We start from the raw sequence: 21385 nt of genomic DNA, 5'->3' as shown, positions 1-21385 counted from the left end.
AAGAGAAAGACAAAAAGAGAAAAATATAGAAGGATATATATGTAAATAAGGGAAATCACAAGAGTAGTATGTGGGGGGTACTGGGAAGAGAGAATATAGAACGAGGAAGGTGAAGGAGGCAATGAGATGGAGGGCACATCAGAGAGAAAAAGCTGAAGGTAGAAAGCATAAAAGGAGAAGCAGGGAAGAAGAAGTAGGGTGAGGGATTGCTGGGAGACAAAAAGAGAGAGAGAGAGAAAGAGGCAGGCAGAGAGACATAAAGTTGGAAAAGAAGGCAACAGTAAACACACTGTAATTATGAAACGTCCAACCCATTCCTCCACTCTTCCTGGTTCTTCAGCTACCTTTTCACTTATACCAAAGACTTATTCTTGCTAACAAGTAAACTAGTTACATTACACTGGAAACAAATTCTCAACATACTATAGAGACACAAACACACATACATAGAATATAACCAATTGAATCTAATGACTGCTTTATACTGCCATGATACCTCAAGAAATTGGACTGGAAGTACCTCTCTTAGTGCCCCCTTAGTTTAAGCACTGGGGAGAACATTCAACTTGACTCCCTTAGTTAGCAATACACATAAGTTTTCACTTCCCTCTCATTAAGAACATTATGATGAATCTCTTCCAAAATCAGTTTAGAGAGGGACTAGATACCATAATTATCTGATATAATTATCAGAAGTCTAATTTTAACAGAATATACTCCAAAAGTACTATTTTCTCCCTTCAGTAATTTGAGAAGAAATACATTGTTTTCTTTTATAGTTTCCTACAGAGACAGCTCCAATCCCTTAATAAAAACAAAAGTACCCAACTGTCCTTTAATTATATTTACTTCCAGTAAACAGTAAATCATTCACTTGCCATCAACTGTGTTTTGACATTACCAGAGTATACAGCAGTCTTCCAAGGGAAAAAACACACCCTAAATTGTTAATGACCAGATATCTGATAGTATCCTGATCATTTCATACATTTAATCTTTTTTAAAGCAGAATAATATGGAGAAAAGTAATGTGTGAGTCTGTGTATGTTTATGGTTAGGAATATCCTCTAGGAAAAATATACAACTGAGCAAAAGAACAGGACATTTTATTGGCAGTTATAGATTCAAAATACTAAGAAATGGATGAAAGTGATATAATAATGTTCTTATTTATCCTTTATACCATGTCTATTTATCATTTCAACTCACCCAAACCCTTCAAGGGGTGTCATAGGTTAGAGAAATAATTTAATTTCATCTAAGTTTATCCCATCTAAGATCACTGGCATAAATTGTACATTTTTAAACCAGCAATAAAATGGCTAACCACAAACTCATGGGTAATTATGATTATGCTATTATAGCATACTGTGTATCAACTTAACAGGTTAAAATATTACAGTATGGTTGTATATCAACTATGATTCTATTTCACTGCCTTCTGAACATCTGCTGATTCAAACTCTCAGCTGAAATGCCACACTTAATCAGGATTTCAGCAGGAAAAGGACCAAAGTTCTTTAATAATGTTAAAAGCATTAATCACTGTTTAAAAAAGTGGTTACTAACCTTGCTGAAGAGGCTGAGTGTTTGTACTGGGGTTCTGACTAACTGGCTGGGTTGAGCTACTGGCTGTTGTGGCAGTAACAAGTCGGACATAATGAAACTTGCTTCCAGGCACTTGAATCTGCTGGACATTGGGAGCAGTTGCCAGAGGAATAATTGTCTTAAATTGTGATGTGCTCACGCCTCCAACAGTGATGGTCTGCACAGCTGATTTCACTGCCTATTAAACAATACAACATTGCTATTATTAATCTGGGTTTTAACTTTCCTACTCCTTTTGATTTATGACAATTGCTTAAGTAAAAAAAGTATGTTCCTCTATTTCATCAAAAGCTGCTGAAAGGAACAACCTGTTCAAAGAGAAATGAAAAGAATAGTAATGAATACTGGAGTAAATCAAAATTAATGACTTCTACCTTCCATCTCTAGTACTTTACTTTCTTCATATTCCAGATAAGAAGACTTGCTATGAAGAAATTATTATTTAATTTACAAGAACTTAAACAGTTTGTTAATATGAGGTAAAATTTATAAGAAAAGGATTATTTCAAATCTTCCACAGTTTAGCCCCATAGTCAATACAGAGAAAAGTGGATACAGATATTTGGCTTTATTGCTACCCACCAAATTAACTATATCAAATTTATATTTACATATCCTAAAAGAGAAAGCACATAAAAGAAAAGTCCATCTTATACCCTTATTAGATCTAGTCAATTCTGAAAGGCTTACAATACTCCCCAGGTACAAACGTATCAACAAACACATGGGTGGGAAGCTGAATTCAGTCGAAAATTACCCCAATTTTGATTGTATAGGGAAACTAACCATTTTGGGGTGAATCATCTGAGACAATACAATCATCTGAATCATTTTTAATCTTTCACTCAATTACTCAGATAGCAATTTGACTTCCCAAAAGAACTACATGAAACATCAGAGGCAGGGTAGAACAAAGTGATCTCCTGAGATATCTCCAAATTGATGTTTAACCAATGTATAACAAACTGTTATACAAAATGAACATCCAGACTACATTCTCTAACTAGTTATATAGTATTATATTTTTAAAATTTTTAGATTATACTTTTTTTTCCAGGTTCCCAGGCTGGGGATTAAACCCAGGAACTTGCATATGGGAAGCCAGCACTCAACCACTGAGCCACACTGGCTCCTCTGAGTTGTTTTTTTTATTTGCTCCCCTGAGTTGGTTTTTTTTTGTCTGCTTGTTCTTATTTTTTGTTGTTGTGTTTGTTTTTAGGAAGCACCAGAGACTAAACCTGGGACCTCCCATGTGGGAAGGAGGCGCTCAACCACTTGAGCCACATCCGCTCCCCTAGATTCTACTTTATTATTTTTTAAACAAATCAATTTTATTGATACATCTTAACAAAGCATATAATTCATCCAAATCTATAGTATTATTTTATCCAAGAATTAAATCCCTTATATATCTGAATTTGGCTAAAGGGTGGAATTTTATGTTGTATATTTATTAAAATAAAATAAAATTAAAAAATCTTCCAACCCAGAAAGATTTATTGAGACAACTGAAAGAACTGTAATACAGATTATATGCTTTATAGCAATGTTAAATTTCCTAAACTTGATAGCTGTACTTAAGGTGGTTACACAGTGGGCATTCTTGTTCTCAGGAAATGTACCTGGAAGTGTTAAGTGTTAGAGAAGCACGATATATGCAACCTATTCTCAGATCTTTAGATAATAGATAGATAGATAGTTGGATGGATACATAGATTGACAGAGAAAAAATATATATGGCCTTAAGAAACAGGGTACCTCAAACAATAATTACATGTAATGGGTACTTAATATGCATATTAGACAGTGCTAAAAATTCTATGTAAGATTATCTGATTTAAACCTAACCACTTTACCATGAGATAGGTACACCATGGCGTGAGCACAGGGGCTGAAGCCAGAACATCTGGGCTAGTTTAGTTAAGGAGCTGAAAAAAGATATCATGCAAACCTATTTTCAACTTTTCTGAATCCTAAACTCTAAGCTATGACTCTTCACAAGCTGCAAATAATTGGGTCTGGTTACATTTTATGTAGTTAATTAAATATTTGGATTTAAATCTACCACTATACTATTGTTTCCTTTTGCCCCACCTGTCCTATGTTCTTTTTTAAATATTTTATTTCATTTCCCTTCTATTAATTTGTTATTTATATATTACTATTCTTTTAGTGATTACACTACAGATTATAATGTATACTATAGGAATATAAATTAGTACTTTGCACATCACCCAGACAATGAAAGAACCACAGAACACTAATACCATTTACTTTACCCATCTTTGTGCAATTGTTAAGTATTTTAATCCTACATGTAATTTAAACCCATAAAATATCCATTGGATATACCCACAAATTTACCCTTACTGTCCTTCTGACATCTGCATGCTTCCATTTGAGATTGTTTCCTTCTCCTTGAATAACTCACTTAAAGATGTCTTTAAGTGCAGGTCTTTCTTGATGAGTAATTTTCCCACTTTGTTTCTCAAAAAGTCTTACCTTTGGGAAGCGGACTTGGCCCAATGGATAGGGCATCTGCCTACCACATTGGAGGTCGGCAATTCAAACCCCGGGCCTCCTTGATCCATGTGGAGCTGGCCCATGCGCAGTGCTGATGCGTGCAAGGAATGCCGTGCCACGCAGGGGTGTCCCCCGTGTAGGGGAGCCCCATGCACAAGGAGTGCGCCCCGTAAGGAGAGCTGCCCGGCACGAAAGAAAGTGCAGCCTGCCCAAGAACAGAGCCGCACACACGGAGAGCTGACAAAACAAGATGACGCAACAAAAAGAAACTCAGATTCCTGGTGCTGCTGATAAGGATAGAAGCGGTCACAGAAGAACACACAGTGAATGGACACGGAGAGCAAACAACTGGTGGGGGTGGGGGTGGGGGAGGGGAAGGGGAGAGAAATAAATAAAAAAATAAATCTTTAAAAAAAAAGTCTTACCTTTATTTGTATCTAATCTGCTGTTAAATGTATCTACTGAGTTCTTTATCTCAGTTTTCAGTCTGAAAATATTCATCTAATTTCTTTTTATAGTTTCCAATTCTCTGGTGAAATTTTCCATCTTGTTAAATACGTTTGAATATATTAATCTTCAGGATTAAGATGAAAAAGTCTACTTCTGATTACTCCAATACTATCTTTTGGTTGTGAATAATTTGGTCTGGTTTCCTGTTATGCCTTGTAAGTTTTGATTAAATGTCAGGTACTGTTTATTAAAAGTTAAGGATATAATTTGAGGTTCTGAATGATGTTATGCTTCTCCAGAGAGAATTCTTTGGCTTCTGGCAGCCAATTAGAATACAGGCAAATCATCTTAAAGGAATCATGAATTAAGCTGATTTGAAGTTGGGCTTTAGGCTTTATGAGGTCTTGCTTGGCTCACTCTTTGCATTAAGATATAACCTTTCAGTGGCCCCAATCGAAAAGACTTGGGGGATAAACGGGGTCCTCCTACTTGATGGGACCTGTACCCAAATTTTTGTTCCTCAGACTTATAAGATTGACAGATACATTCCTCAACCTTTCTTTGGCCATTTTCTGCTCTCCTTTTCAGTCTCTCAGCCACATCTTACAAAACAGCAAATGTCCTCAAGGAAACATCACACTGAACATTTGGCTGACCTCTTTAGGCTCCAGGTTTGTGGCCTCTGAAGTCTTGGTTCCCTTCGTAGGTATCTAATGCCTTCATACAGATTTTAAAACCTATTTTATTGAGCTTTCTAAGTTGTTCTTGGTAGGAAGGTTGGTCTGCAATAAGCTAGGTCAGTATAAACAAAAACAGAAAATCCAGACTGCTGGTGTTTTAATCTCAATTCCAACCTCTTCTTAGTTGTGTGACCTTGGGCAAGTAACTAAACTTCTCTGTGCCTAAGTTTCTCATCTGGAAATATGAAGAATAATGGTACATTTCTCATAGGACTATTGAGAGGATTAAATTAGTTAAATTACATAAAGTACAAAAATTCCTCAGGAAATGGATGTGGCTCAACCAATTGGGCTCCCGTCTACCATACAGTCCAGAGTTTGATGTCTAGGGCATCCTGGTGAGGGCAAGCTGGCCCACATGGCGAGCTGTGGGAATGTTGCCCCGCACAGGAGTGCCGCCTTGCACAGGAAAGCTGCCCCATGCAGGAGTACTGGCCAGCGTGGAGAGCTGACGCAGCAAGATGACGCAATAAGAGACACAGAGGAGAGAAAATAAGAAGGGGGTTGAGGTGGTGCAAGAGAGTAATCACCTCTCTCCCACTCCGGAAGGTCCCAGGATCAGTTCCTGGAGCCACCTAATGAGAATACAAGCAGACACAGAAGAACACATAGAGAATGGACACAGAAAGCAGACAACAGGGGGAAGAGGGAAGGGTGGGGAATTGTACAAAAATTCCTGTCATGTAGTATAAAGCTCAATAAATGCGAACTGCTATTTATCTCATTATTATGCGTGTTAGAAATGGGGAAACTAGTTGCTAGTGTGGGAGAATGTGGGAGGTGAGGGGAGTGGGGCATATAGGAATCCCCTATATATTCTCTGAAACATTTATGTTATCTAAATAGCTTTTTGAAAAAAAAAAGTGCTTAGAAAAAATAAAGAATTGGAGAAACTGAAGCTCAGAGAGATTAAGTAAATATACTCAAGTTACACAGCTAAAAAGTAGCAGTCAGGATTTGAACTAGATCCAACTCCAAAGCTCATTCTCTTACTCAAGACATCATACCGCCTCATACCATATATGCTTAATGAATATTTATTAAATGATTAAATGAAAGCAAATAGCATCGAGCCCTCAGAAAATCTGTTAAGAACTAAAGCTCTTGTATCTGCCTCTTGGTATTTTTTCAATTAGTTACTGCAGCAGTTTGTTATTATTTATGAATTCCAGAAAAGATATTCAATTATGTTTGTAAACTGGTCTGTTCCTCTGGGTGTGATACCCTTTGATTTAGATTTAGTTGTAATGTCTTTCATGAAATTATGTTAAGATTAGGACTTTGATTTGACTAGTAGAGTGTAATAATCCTCATTCCTTCTGTAGGCTATGTTACATAAACAAACAATCAAGGAGACACACAGAAGTAGATACACAGAAGATACACAGAGGAAAGGAGCTCTACAGACATGGAAGAGGATTCTGCAGCACTAGGAAGCGAGATAAGCCATTCACCTGCTAGTTTATAGCTGACCTTCTGAAGAGAACAAAGAAGCTGAGCCAGGAAAGAAATGAGTCCTCCAGCCTACAGCTGAGACCAGAAGGGGCTGGGACCACAGAGCCTTAAGTGGACAGAGGAAGGCTGAACCCTCGTAGACATCACCTGCCATTTTGAGTCAAACATGTGACAACAGAGTTTGGTGAGGAAGTAACCTTGAGTTGGACTCTTTCGGGCCTTATAACTGTAAGCTTCTACCCCAAATAAATAACCTTTATAAAAGCCAACAGATTTCTGGAACTTCGCATCAGTACCCCTTTGGCTAATTAATACAGTTTAGTATGCTGAACGAAAAGTATAAACAGAATCTTTTAAAACTTGTTTATTCTAAAATAACTTAAGACTCACAAGTAACAAAACTAATACAAAGAGTTCCCACCTACTCTTCACCCAGCTTCTGCCAATAAAACAATATCTTACAAAACCAGAGAATACTATCAAAATCAGGAAATTAACACTTGGTACAATACTAGTAACTAAGATACAAACTCTATTCGAATATCACCAGTTTTTATATGCATAGTTCTATGAAATTTTATTACATGCATAGATTCGTGTAAACACCAACACAATCAGTATACAAAATTGGTCTACCATTCCAAAGATATTCTCTAGTGTTATCCTTTACAGTCACATTCTCCCCCTAAACCGGAAAACCTGGGCAACCAATGATTAAATTGCATTTTTTTAACACCTAAAATACCAAGTGACAGGTAAAACTTAAAATTTCTGGATAAATGTGAAAGCTGTTTACCAGCCCAAAACTGCCATGTGGGCAAGAAATAAACCTATTGCAGATGCCTAATTTCACATATTTGGGTTTATTTGATAATATCACTTGGCCTACTTTATTTCAATGGACTCCAGTTTCCTAAATTAATCACCCCCTCTGTGAACAGAGCAGAAATAGAGTATTATTCTAATTGTTAAATCCTTTTATCACTCTGTAAAGAATCACCCAGAGAAAAAGACACAGAATCTGAAATTAATCAGAATTCACTAAAAAGTAAACTGACACTGCCAAAAGTCTAGTAACAAAATGGTCTTTAAATTTTTTTTAAATTTAAAACCTATTTTTCCAATATTAAAGCAATACATTCTCATTAAAGAAGGTCCAGATAAATAAAATAGAAAAAAATTAAAATGAGAGTTCCACAACACAAAACACAACATTTAACCATTTTAGAATATATTATTCAAATATTTTATCTTATATACTTGACAGTTTTTAATTTAATGTATGCAAACTATAGATACAATTTTGTATCCCAGTAATTGGGCAATTCTGTGTGTACAATAAGGCATTTAAAACTTACATTTCTGCAGTGAATGTCCCATGACGATGGAGGAGGTTGTGATTATGGGAGGAGTGGGGTGAAGGGGGTGGGGGATATATGGGGACCTCATTTTTTTTAATGTAACATTAAAAATAAATTAATTAATTAAAAAAAAAAACCTTACATTTCACTGACCAACCAAAACTTACTCCTGTTACTCCCAATCCTGCTTAGTAAGCCACCATCTAAATCAGGGGTTCTTATAACCTTTTTCATTACCCTTTGCCAGTCAGGTAAAAACCATGGATGCCTTACTAAGTCCACACTATACTATGTAATATTTAATAAAGATATCATGCCCGCACCAGCATGGCCCACAGGAATGTTTTTTTGAATTTCAATTCAAGCTCATGGACCCTTTATTAAGAACCCTTGATCTAAATGTAAAATATATTATCTACTACCCACTCAAGTGATCTCATCTCCTAAACATTTCTTACATCTCTCTGTTCCTTCCTATTCTCACTGTCAATAACTGATTTTCAGGCCCACATTTTCTGGATTCCTGCAACAAACTTTCTGAGACATAGTATAGTATAGCGGCAAAGAGAATGGGCTTTCAGCTCTGCACCCTACAGGTAAACTAAACAAGATAGCTTACCTCTCTGTGCCTCAAAGTCCTCATCTACAAAATGGCAAAAATAAATAGTACCTTACCACAGGACTGTTGTGAAGTTTAAATGAGCCAAAACATATTAAGTGTTGAGAACAGTGTCTGACACTTAATACATCTTATAAAAATGTTAACTTTTATTATTAGTCAGTATAATGGTCTTTAATGTTACAGCAGCCTCCAGTGCACACTCCATACTCTTAGCAGAATAATACTGATGCAAACCTGATCTTGACCATTGCCATCTTGTTTAAAACCCTTTGATGATAGTTCTGCTTTCAGGAAAGGAAAATCAAAACAACCCTTACTCAAAGGACAACTATAAAAAATGAATAAAATACTTTTTAATCTGCTTGGATTTATAAGAAAGCTAAAAATGAAGGGAAGAATTAACAAGCCAAGACTATCAGAGAAGAGAGAAATCCAGGAAAGTATCTACTTTTGTAGATACTTTGGTCCTGGGGCATTTACCAATACAGAAGCTACAAGACCAACGAGAGCTCTTGAGAGCATCTATGGACCAGGGGGAGCAAAAGTTGGAATCTGGGGCCTTCCTAGAGTAGAGGCCCTGGTAAGTCACCAATGTTTTAAGTTGGGAGTAGGGGTGAAGAGAATGCAAAGCAGACCTTACACAGAGTGCATCTAAGCTCTGTTATCTAGGTAGTCCAGAAAATTCCCCAAGTTGAATTAAGATGATCCCAGAGTACAAGTATACTGTGGATGTGCAAGTAAACATTCTCATAGAAAAAAAAAAAATCATAGTAGAACTCATACAAAAACACTTAAAAAAAAAACACTTATTAAACAATCAAAGATGGTCAAATGTGCAAGATCACAGACAACATGAACAAGAACCAACAAAAACTGCAGATAGCAGAAACTGGTCCACAAGGTCAACAGATTGCAGACTTAATTTTGTATCAGTCAGGCTTCTACGGCAATAATCCTATAAAATAAAGAACCTCAGAACTCAATCCCTTATAAACACAAGGATTACTTGCTTGTTCACAAGTATGAAAATAAATCACAGCTCTACTAGGCTTGGCTTGTAGCTTCAGGCTGAGTTCAATTCCATACTGCCTGTCTCCTCATCATGGTACATTTTCTTCTCATGGTAGATGGCAGAAGTACAAGAGGAACAAACAGAAACATACAATGTCTCTTAAAGCCTTGGCTAAAATCAGCACACTTTCACTACCTGTCCTCGTTTAAATCCTTTATGGACCCCAGAAAATTATGTTCTTAAGCTAATCCATTCCTGTGCATGTAACCCTACTGTATGTAGGACCTTCTGGTTAGATTCAGTCAAGGGACCGTTTGTTTTTTTTTTTTTTTAATTCAAGTTTCCATGTCATGTTGTACAACCTATAATTTCCCCATTTAATTATATTCAAAACACTTGATTAGATAGCTTCAGTTATGGAACTTTGATTAGATTGTGGGATCCAGGGTGGGTCCAAACCTTTTTACTGAAGTCTTACATAAATGGAGCACAGAGGAAGAGGTGCCATTTTACCCTGCCATGTGAGAGAGGCTGCCAGGATCACCTGCAGCCACAAAAAGAAAGAGAAATCCATAGAGGTTGAGAGAGAGGCCAGAGGTAGAATCAGCAGAGCAGCTCAGAGCTGAAGTAATAAGTTTCCCAAGAGACTGGGCCCACGGAGTAGCTCAAAGCTGAAACACACAAGCCCAGAGGGAAGGAGTGTAGAGAGACGAGTGAGTGGGCCACCATGATGCCCTGCCACGTGTCTGATTGCCCTCAGCTTCAACTGATGAGACAGCATGTCTGATGATGCCTTGATTGGAACATTTTCACAGCCTTCAAACTATAAGCTTTTACCCTAATAAATTCCTATTATAAAAGCCTACCAATTTCTTGGCAGCCTTTACCAAACTAAGACACTACCATTCACATTTCATTGGCTAAAGCCTATCATTCCATCAAGCCAAACATGAATCAAGCAGAGCTGTATACTCTATCTAAGTGGAAGCCCTGCAATGATTCCATGGCAAAGGGTACTAACCTCTAAGTGTATTACAGGGAGAAAGTAAATGGGTGAGCACAATAATACTATATGCTCCAATAATACACAGAATTTTAAAATAACTTCAGTTACTATGTTCAAAGGAGAGAAAAGACAAAACAATATTTCAACAGATTATGAGGTACTATAAAAAATGACAAAGTATATTTGACAAAAAATCAAAACAGTAATTTCAGAAATGAAAATCATGAACTCAGGGCACAAATTTAATAGATTAGCTATAGCTGAAGAGATTAGGTGAACTGGCAGAAGGTTCAGAAGAAAATATCCAGAAAAAATAAGACACTCAAAAAATAGACTATACAAAAGACTCATGTAATTGAGTATCTTAAAGACAGGAGAGAGAAAATGCAAGAGAAATAGTCTTAAAGAGAAATAGCTGAGAAAGTTCCAAAAGTGATAAAAGACATCAAGCCACAGATTCAAGAAGCATGTAAAACACAAGCAGGATAAATACAAAGAAAACCACTTCTAGACAAAACATAATAAAGCTGTTTTTTAAAAGGCAGAGGGAAAAAAGACATATTTTTAATGGAGAAACAATCAGATTGACAGCTGTCTTCCCAACAAAACAATGGAACTTGAAGACAATGGAACAATGTTTTCAGTGTGTCAACAGAAGGGATAAACAAACAAAAAAGCTGCCAGCCTAGCATTCTATACTCATTGAAAATATTTTTCAAAAATGAAAGGGAAATTGATGGTTACACATTATAGTGAGTATAACTAACATGGTTGGTTTATAAACAGGATTGTGGCTGAAAGGGGTCAGTATAGGGACGTAAATATCAATTGAAAAAAAGCTACAGAATAATCTAGGGACTGAATAACAGTGCACCCAGAGGTGGATGAGGATTTTGGTTAATAGCATTAACACAAGAATGTTATTCCATGAACTAGAACAAATGTACGTCACTATTACAAGGTGGTAAGATTATGGTAATGTATGGGAAAAATACAATTAATGTAACTTATGGACTCTAGTTAATAGTAATATTGTAATATTCTTGCATCAATGTCAAAGAAGGTACTGTATCAACACTAAGTCAATAATAGAGGAGTACACGACTTATTCTTTTGGACTAAGAAAAACATTCAAAAATTTACTGAGGTGATGACTACACAACTCTGATGACAGTGAGAGCCACTGAATATACACTTTGGATAGACTGTACAAGACATGAGACTATATAACACAGCGAACCACATGGTGAATATGGACTATAGCCAACAGTACAAATATGAGAGTGTTTTCTTATGAACTATACCAAATTTACAATACTAATATATGGTGTTAATAATAAGGTAAATGAAAAAAATATACCAAATAAAGTTATGAACTATAGTTAGTGATAATAGTCTGATGATGTTCTTTCATAATCTGTAACAAACGTTCCACAACAATGTAAGGTGTTGGTGGAGGGGTGATATATGGGAGTTCTTTATACTATGCATGATTGTTTGGTAAGCTCACAATTCTCTAATAAAAAATATATAATTAAAAAAAATGAAGACATTTCAGAAGAATAACCAACAAAAAGAGGTAATTTGCCACCAGTACTAATACCCTAAAAGAAATTTAAGCAGAAGGAAAGTAATGTGGGATTGATATTTGGAGATGCAAAGAGAAATGAGAAGATATTAAAATGGAGAAGAATTGAGAACAAATGTAGATGAATCTAAATAAATACCGATGTTATGAAACAGTAATGATGTTATCTGGGATTTAAATACAAACCAATTCACAATGTTCATGAGATAAAAACAAACCAAATGAGGAGAGGAGATTTACCTCAGTGGTCAAGCACATGCTTCCCATGTATGAGGTTCTGGGTTCGATCTCCGGTACCTCCTAAAAACAAAACAAAACGAACAACAAAACCAATTCTATTCTCATGTTAAGAGGTCCTGGGTTCAATCTCCAGTACCTCCTAAAAAAAAACAAAAAAAACAAATGAAACAAAAGTAATCTGACACATCTCTTTAGACATCCCACTCCTCAATTTTTACCAATTTCAGGAAAATAAATACAATTATACTTAATAAAACTAATGTTTATTTGGAGGAACATTGTCATTTCTTTAAGATTTCCAAACAATAAATTTCTAGTTTTCTCAAAGTTTCACTGCTAAGAGTATCTAAAAATTTAGTAATGAACTTAATTACTAACAGTGAGCAAAAAAAATGGAAACCATATTCAACTCAGACAAATATAAATATAGGTCAAAAGTCATAAGTAATACCTTCAAAAATACAGTTTATTTTAAGTACATTATACCTCAATAAAGCTGTATTTTAAAAAGAACAAAAATAAAATGCCAGGAAAAAAGGGGGAGGGAATAATTGATAATTGAAATAAGAATGGTAAATTGTTTAACTGATGAAGCTGGATGATGATCACAATAGTGTTCGTTACACTCTTTCCTCTACTTTTATGTATATTTAAAATTTCCCACAATAGACACCATTTAAAAATTGTTTTGTGTATCTGTTCTTGATATTAAACATCACACACACACAATAATCAGATACACATCTCAAAAGGGAGCTCATAAAATACATCATGTGACAAAACAATGTTTCCAGATAACATCCTTACACTAGATAAAACAACTATTTATATTAAGAGTCCACAACATAAGCTTTCATTATCATTGCAAAATAAAGCAAATCTGACCTGAAACAGGAGTGATTAGAGAACGTCTAAAAAAGTAGATCTAGGGGAGCTTAGTGGTTGGGTACCCGCTTCCCATGTACAAAGTCCAGAGTTCAATCCCCAGTACTACTTTAAAAATTTAAAAATAAAAAATAAAAAGTAGATCTCCTTCAGGCAAATCTCCCAAAATATTTCTGCCTCAGGAGAACTGATGAATATTGAGTGGGAATGAGCTATAAATTTATTTGCTGAAAAATGGGTTTAGTGGCAAAATTAGCAAAGTTGCATGACAGAAGGTTAACATATAAAAAGTGCTCTCCCATATACTGGCAATGAACTCAAATTTGAAATTAAAAATATAATGCCATTTACTTTAGCACCAAAGAATGAGTAATTAGGTATAAATTTAATAAAATCTGTATAAGAGCTATATAAGGAAAATAACAAAACTGATGAAAGAAATTTTTAAAATCTAAATTAATAGATAGTTCTTGTTCATGGGTAGGTAGTGTCAATATTAAGATGTAAATTCCTCTCAATTTGAGCTATAGATTTAATGCAAACTCAATCAAAATATCAATTGAGCTCTTCAGTATTTACTCAAATGAGTTGAGAACATGTCCATTCAAAAACCATATTGTATGATTGCACAATTATGAACTAAATATATTGTTTAAACTCATGGAATTAATAATTAGAATACAGGTCACCAGAAAACAGAATGAGGGTAAAGAATGAAAAGCTGAGGGTTAATCTGTGCAGTTATGGTAAACCAGTTGTAAATCTTTGGAAATAAATAGAAATGGTGCTTATAACTAGCAGGACTATTATATGGGTATGACAGTGGTTGAAAGAGAAAGTTTAAGGTCATGTAAATTACTAGAAGGAAAACTAAAAAAATGTAACATGGAACTGTATAGCATAGCAAAACCTCATGTGAAATACGAATATGGGTAATATTGCATATATAAGACTGTTTTTACAAAATATAAATACAAATAAACTAGAGACAGAAATAGAATAGGAGCTATGTGTGGTAGTGGTGGCATAGATTGAGAGGTAATGAGTTTTTTGTTTTTTATTATAATAATGAATGCTCTAAAAATGAAGTGATGAATGTACGGCTATGTGATTATACTGAATACCATTGACTACACTTTGGATGGATTTATGCCTTATTAATATGTATCAATAAAATTGATTTGTTTAAAAAATAAAAAATAAAACCTGCACATCAATGTTTATAGCAGTTTTATTCATGATTGCCAAAGTTTGGAAGCAATGATGCCCTTTAATAGATGAACAGATAAGCCAACGCTCACATCCATACAATGGAATATTATTCAGCAATAAAGAGAAATGTGCTATCGAGCCATAAAAAGACACAGAGAAACCTTGAATACATTTTGGTAAGTGAAAGAAGACAGTCTGAAAAGGCTACACTCTATGATTCTATATGGCATTTTATAAAAGGCAAAGAGAAGCAGATGTGGCTCAAGTGAATGGACTCCTGCCTACCACATGGGAGGTGCACGTTCAGTTCCTGGGGCCTCCTGGAGAAGGTGAGCTGGTGTGATGGGCAGGCATGGCAAGCTCTCACAACAAGGAGACACAAAGGGGAAAGATAATGGAGACACAACAAACCAGGGAGCTGAGGTGGCTCAAGCGATTGGGCACCTCTCTCCCACATGGGAGGTCCCAGGTTTGGTTCCCCGTGCCTCCTAAAGAGAAAACAAGCAAACAACGAGGGGGGTGAAAGAGGGGAGAGGAGGTGGAATAATTTAAAAACAGAGGAAAAAAGGGCAAAATAATAGAGATATTACAAAGATCAGTGTTTGTGAAAGGTTCAGGGGTAGGGTAAGGGGGTAGGGTAAGGGGCAGGGTAATGGTAGAGCACAGAGGATTTTTTTAGGTCAGTGAAACTATTCAGTATCACACCAGAATGATGGACACATGACATTATGCATTTATTAAAACTCGTAAGATTGTATAACACACAGAGTGATCCGTATTATAAACTACGGACTTCAGTTACTAAAGTATCAATACTAGTTCATCAGTTGTGACAAAGGCACCTCACTAATGCAAGACATTAACAGTAAGGGAAATTAGGGGTAGGTAAAGGGACTCTATCTTCTGCACAATTTTTTTAATACCTAAAACTGCTCCAAAAATAATCTACTATTCAAATGCCTTCTGATTAACTATTACATATTAATAGTTAACACTGGCTTTTTTTCCTTTAGCTGATAATGAAGCCAGGAATAGCAAATTAATATCTTTTAATATCTTTAAGGTTACAAAGATGTCTAAGAAACTCTTTTTAGCCAACTCCCATTTTAGTAGGGGTGCCAGATATATAAGCAATTAGTCATAAAAACAACTACAGAAATGGATAGAGAGTGACTGACAGCCTGGGGAAACTAGAAAAGTCTTAACCAAGCAAGAACTTTTTAGCTGGTCCTTGAAAAAACAGTTAAGAGTTCACCAGGCAGAAATAATAGAGAGAAATACTCAAATTTAGATACCAGCATAGAAAAGATATAAAAGAATGTGGAGAAAAGAAAACTCTGAATTTGTCAGGGAATAGCAAGTCAGAATCTGCATTGGTGAAAGAAGAGATAACTGGTAAAAAATTTGGTACCACTGGGGACAGGACTGTGAATTCTTATATATCCACTCCTAGAAGAACTTGATCTTCAAAAGACAAGGAAGTGCTTTAGAAAGATAAATCTAGTGGTAGCGTGGAGGATGGATGGGAAGTAAGGTGAGAGAAAGCAAAAATCCTAGTCAGAGATGGTAAGTTGTACAAAAGAAGTGTGTAACAGGGAGATGGAGAGGAAGAAACAGATTTAAAAGTACATAATCTAAAGAATTAAAAGAAAAAAAAATACAACCTAGTGTTGGCAAAGGTTGCTAGGAATGGTGAAAACTGGTACTAATTTCTTGTAGGATGCCCTGACAAACTAAATCAAAAGCCTTAAAAATGTATACACCTTTTGATTTGATAATTTACCTTAATGAAATATGATTACATACAAACATGTCAAGAAGTATGTTCACTGAAGGGTTACTGAAAGCAAAAGACCTAAATTATCCAACAATATGAATTATGTCTATGGTACTCTGGGATACTAAACAGCCATGAAACAAAATAACACAAAAATATCACCTCAAGTTTCACACTACTCAAGTTATAAATTTATTTACTGAAGACCATCAAGCCACTATGGAACACTTTACAAATGCAGTTATATAATCTAATCTAAACCTATTTTATCTAATAGTAAGCATATAAAACAAAACGACCTGCATCTGCATTCTTTTACTCCATCTTATATTTGTAGAATGTATATACATCTAAATATTGCATGTATCACAATCTTTTTTCCTTAGATAAAAAGTTTTATAATGTAGTCCTCTTTAAAAATGTTTCCTTCCATAACCTCTGTGACAGTTTGAGATTATTTTTGTGAATCCCAAAGAGAAAATTATGTTGTAAACTAATCTATTCCTCTGGCTGTGACACCCTTTGATTGTATTAAATTAGTGAGGGGCCTCTGATTAAGTTTACTTGATAAAATAAATTTAGAGCTTCTAATTGGACTATGTCAGTAGGGCATAACTCAGGTTGAGTCCCCACCTCCTTGGCTGGCTGATATAAATGGACATTCACTCAAGAAGACACAAGTCAGAAGACCTCTTTTTTTTTTTTTTTTTTAAGATTTATTTTATTTCTCTCTCCCCCCCACCCCCACCTCCACTGTCTGTTTTCTGTCCATTTGCTGCGTGTTCTTTCTGTCCACTTCTGTTGTTGTCAGCGGCACAGGAATCTGTGTTTCTTTTTTTGTTGCGTCATCTTGCTGCATCAACTCTCCGTGTGTGCAGCGCCATTCTTGGGCAGGCTGCACTTTCTTTCGCACTGGGCGGCTCTCCTTACGGGGCGCACTCCTTGTGCATGGGGCTCCCCTACTCAGGGGACACCCCTGCGTGGCACAGCACTCCTTGCACGCATCAGCGCTGCGCAAGGACCAGCTCCACATGGATCAAGGAGGCCCAGGATTTGAACCGCGGACCTCCCATGTGGTAGACGGACGCCCTATCCATTGGGCCAAGTCTGCTTCCCGACCTGTCATTTTTGATCCTGGGGCCCAGGGGAGAGATGAGCCATTCGCCTTATAGTTTGCAGCTGACCTTAGGAAGGGAAGAGATAGAAGAGTCTGAAAGAAAGGAGCCCTATGCCAGGAGAGAGGGGAAGCCTGAGAGACAGGCCCTATGCCAGCCTGCAGCTGAGAGAGAAGAAACCCACAGGGGAAGGCTGAACCCTCACAGAGATCAGCAACCATCTTGCTTTAACTGACTTTGGTTAGAAAGCAACCTTGAGATGGACTCTTTGAGGGCCTTGTAACTGAAAGATTTTACCTCAAATATCCTTTATAAAAGCCAAAAGATTTCTGGTACTTTGCACCAGCACTTCTTTGGCAGACTAATACACTCTCTATAAAAATTTTGAAAAACTAGGTAGTTCCTTGCACATTTTTAAGTTGATATCCAAAAATTTTAATCATATATCTAAATAGTTGCAAAGAATCAAATTTACAACCTATTAAAATATTAGCATATTAAAATAAAACTCTCAAATCCCTTTTTAAAATACATTCAATGGAATCAAATAGAATATTTTAATAATCACTATTACCTACTATATTTTTAAAAATATAGATAAGGTCTTCTTTAACAATCAAATTTATATCATTCCGTAACCTCTGTGAATTGGTATCTGAATTCTATATCCCCTAATGTAATAATTCTATGCTTGAAATTCTTTTTGTTTATTCAGCAGTTTTATTGAGATATACTCACATACCATATGATTTACTTGAAATTCTTTTAACATACTTCTCAGAAACAAAATATGTATATAAATGAATATTTTAAAAACATTATTTCCTATGACCTTTATATAAGGCTCTAAGTGTTAAATAATTTATTCTGAACAGTTAACAATACAATCATTATATACAATTAACCAAAGCAACTTAAATATATTACAAATTGTTATTAAAAATATAAAAAAGATTTTAATGCATCCCTCAAAAAAGATGGGCTCGTTTTCTAAAATTACTTCCTATATTCATTGATGATTATTACAGATTGCTAGAGTGAAAGACCTGAGCACCAATTCTATTTTTAAGCAAATATAAACATTGAAAAACATTCTTACAAATAAATATATATGAACTGAAATATGTTCATAGCAATAATATACAGTATTTCTTTGAATTCCTTCTTTTTTTTAAAATTTATTTATTTTTCCCCCACCCCAGTTGTCTTTTCTCTCTGACTATTTGCTGCGTCGTCTTCTTTGTACGCTTCTGTTGTCAGCAGCATGGGAATCTGTGTTTCTTTTTGTTGCGTCATCTTGTTGTATCAGCTCTCCGTGTGTGCAGCACCATTCTTGGGCAAGCTGTACTTTCTTTCGCATCGGGCGGCTCTCCTTACGGGGCGCGCTCCTTGTGTGTGGGGCTCCCCTATGCAGGGGACACCCCTGCGTGGCATGGCACTCCTTGTGCACATCAGCACTGCGCACGGGCCAGCCCCACACAGGTCAAGGAGGCCCGGGGTTTGAACCGCAGACCTCCCATGTGGTAGACGGATGCCCTAACCACTGGGCCAAGTCTGCGTCCCATGAATTCCTTCTGAATATACCAAAATTCACGTTATGTTCTATCATCAAAAATTATATGTAACGATTTAACAACTTACATCATCCTTCAATTTAGTAAAAATAAGAATTTTCTTGTTTGCTTTTTTATTATTATTGAAATAATGAAAATGCTCTAATGCTGATTGAGGTGATGATTGCACAACTATGTGATTATACCAAATATCAATGACTACACTTTAGATGAATTATATCCTTTATTAATATGTATCAATAAAATTGACTTGTTAAAAAAGATGGCAACTATCTGAACTAAAAGCAAAGGAATTTTTTTTACAATTTTTAGAGTCATTTTCTCAATTTCTAGAAAACACTTTAAAATGACTTTTTTTTTAACCAAAACTTATCAAATGACTACTATTATCCCTGTTAATCTATCACTTAAAGGTTACTTTCTTTATCCTGAAACATGCAGAAATGGTTTGGGGGGAAAAATTAACTGTTAACTTCCTGGGTAATGGCAAAGTTCATTATCTTAATAGACTTGGTTTGCATAGATGTGTGCATGTTGTATGAACTCATTCAATGGTACCTTTAGGAGTTACATATTTCAGAATACATAAAATTTTACCTGAAAGGAAAAAAAAAACCTTGAAACAAATAGTGAATTCTAAACAGTGATATACTTGATGAAATATTTGAAAGATATCCAAGAAAGGATAAAGCAAACTAATGGATTTTTTAAAATAAGAAGATTAATGGATAGAAACATGATAATGCAAGTAAAATGTTTAATTTAAAATTTGTAGAAGCTTGGTAGCATTCTTCGAAGCCAGAAGACTTAAAAGTATGAGAACTTTAAGAAGTTATACAGACCAAAGAAATCAGAGAAGTAAAAAGTTTTACTGTCTATTCATAGCTTAGGCCCTGAAATTCCTCACATGGCAGTCAAATACATTCTGGATTCTCAATTGCTACGTGATGATTCAACTACTTACCATAGGCAGGTCAACCAGGAAATATCTGTTACAAAAATAAAGGCCAAAAGAGAAAGCACTACCCTGGGTAGGAGAGCAAAACTGGCTAGCAATGCAAAAAAGGCGAATTCAAGGATAGTTTCCTGTGTCTCAAAAGGAGAGTAAGAATTTCTAAAGATGCATTCATGTTTATCATTAAAACATTAAAAAAAGAAGTACCGGGAAGCGGACTTGGCCCAATGGATAGGGCATCCACCTACCACATGGGAGGTCGCAGTTCAAACCCCGGGACTCCTTGACCCGTGTGGAGCTGGCCCATGCGCAGTGCTAATGGGTGCCGTGCCACGCAGGGGTGTCCCCCACGTAGGGGAGCCTAATGCACAAGGAGTGCACCCCGTAAGGAGAGGCGCCCGGTGCAAAAGAAAGAGCAGCCTGCCCAAGAATGGCGTCGCACACACAGAGAGCTGACACAAGATGACTCAACAAAAAGAAACACAGATTCTGGTGCCACTGATAAGAATAGAAGCGGTCACAGAAGAACACACAGCAAACGGACACAGAGAGCAGACAACTGGGGTGGGGGGGAGGGGAAATAAATAAATCTTAAAAAAAAAAAAAAAAGACTTGAATAGACATTAAAAAAAAAGTATCCATCAATATTATACAAAGCATGACCAGGGCTTATAGTTCAAGAATACTTACATTTAAAGAATATATATTTACTCTCAAACCATTAGAAAATAAGAGGTTCTCTAGGATTCTAACCCTCATTTCTCTGAGCCAATTTTCTAGAACCCAAGCTCTGCAACCCCTTAACTTTCTTGAATTTCAGTTCTTCTAAAGTTTACCTATCCTTAACTCTTTCTCTCTCTGATCGTATTTGATAATGAATCACCAGCCCAGTGTCACTCTTTGAGCAATCTCCCTTACCTTTAATAGAATATTATTTCCAACTTTGTGGTACAAACTTAAAAATCAAGGTGGTCATTTCAAGAATAAAACTAGAACCAGACTCAGAGATAAGGAATGATTAATGTTAACAGATTTAGTGAAAAAGGTAGACATCATGCAATAAATACAAGGGGAATTTCAGCAGAGAGATGGAAACTGTTAAGAGTCAAATAGAAATGCTAAAAAATACAATTATTAGAAATGACGGTCTTCAATGGGCTAATTAGTAGACTTTACATAACTGAAGAATTTTAATGATTTGAAGATATCATTAGAAAATAACCTAAGTAAAGCACAAAGAAAATTTTGAAAAATAAAGAGAA

The 21385-nt window shown here is 35.8% G+C and overlaps 1 protein-coding gene across 6 annotated transcripts in view; it reads right to left on the bottom strand.

Annotated features, from left to right (window-relative positions):
• Positions 1-21385, bottom strand: part of LIN54 (lin-54 DREAM MuvB core complex component) — an 81326-nt gene that overhangs the window by 18941 nt on the left and 41000 nt on the right. For all 6 annotated transcript variants that reach the window (XM_004472665.5, XM_058296484.2, XM_004472667.5 and 3 more), the window contains exon 5: positions 1570-1786. In XM_004472665.5, the coding sequence (XP_004472722.1) occupies positions 1570-1786 (217 nt within the window). The remainder of the gene's footprint in view (positions 1-1569; positions 1787-21385) is intronic.

Source organism: Dasypus novemcinctus, chromosome 1, assembly GCF_030445035.2.
Source record: "Dasypus novemcinctus isolate mDasNov1 chromosome 1, mDasNov1.1.hap2, whole genome shotgun sequence".
Taxonomy (NCBI): domain Eukaryota; kingdom Metazoa; phylum Chordata; class Mammalia; order Cingulata; family Dasypodidae; genus Dasypus; species Dasypus novemcinctus.
This window is presented reverse-complemented; position numbering and strand designations above follow the sequence as displayed.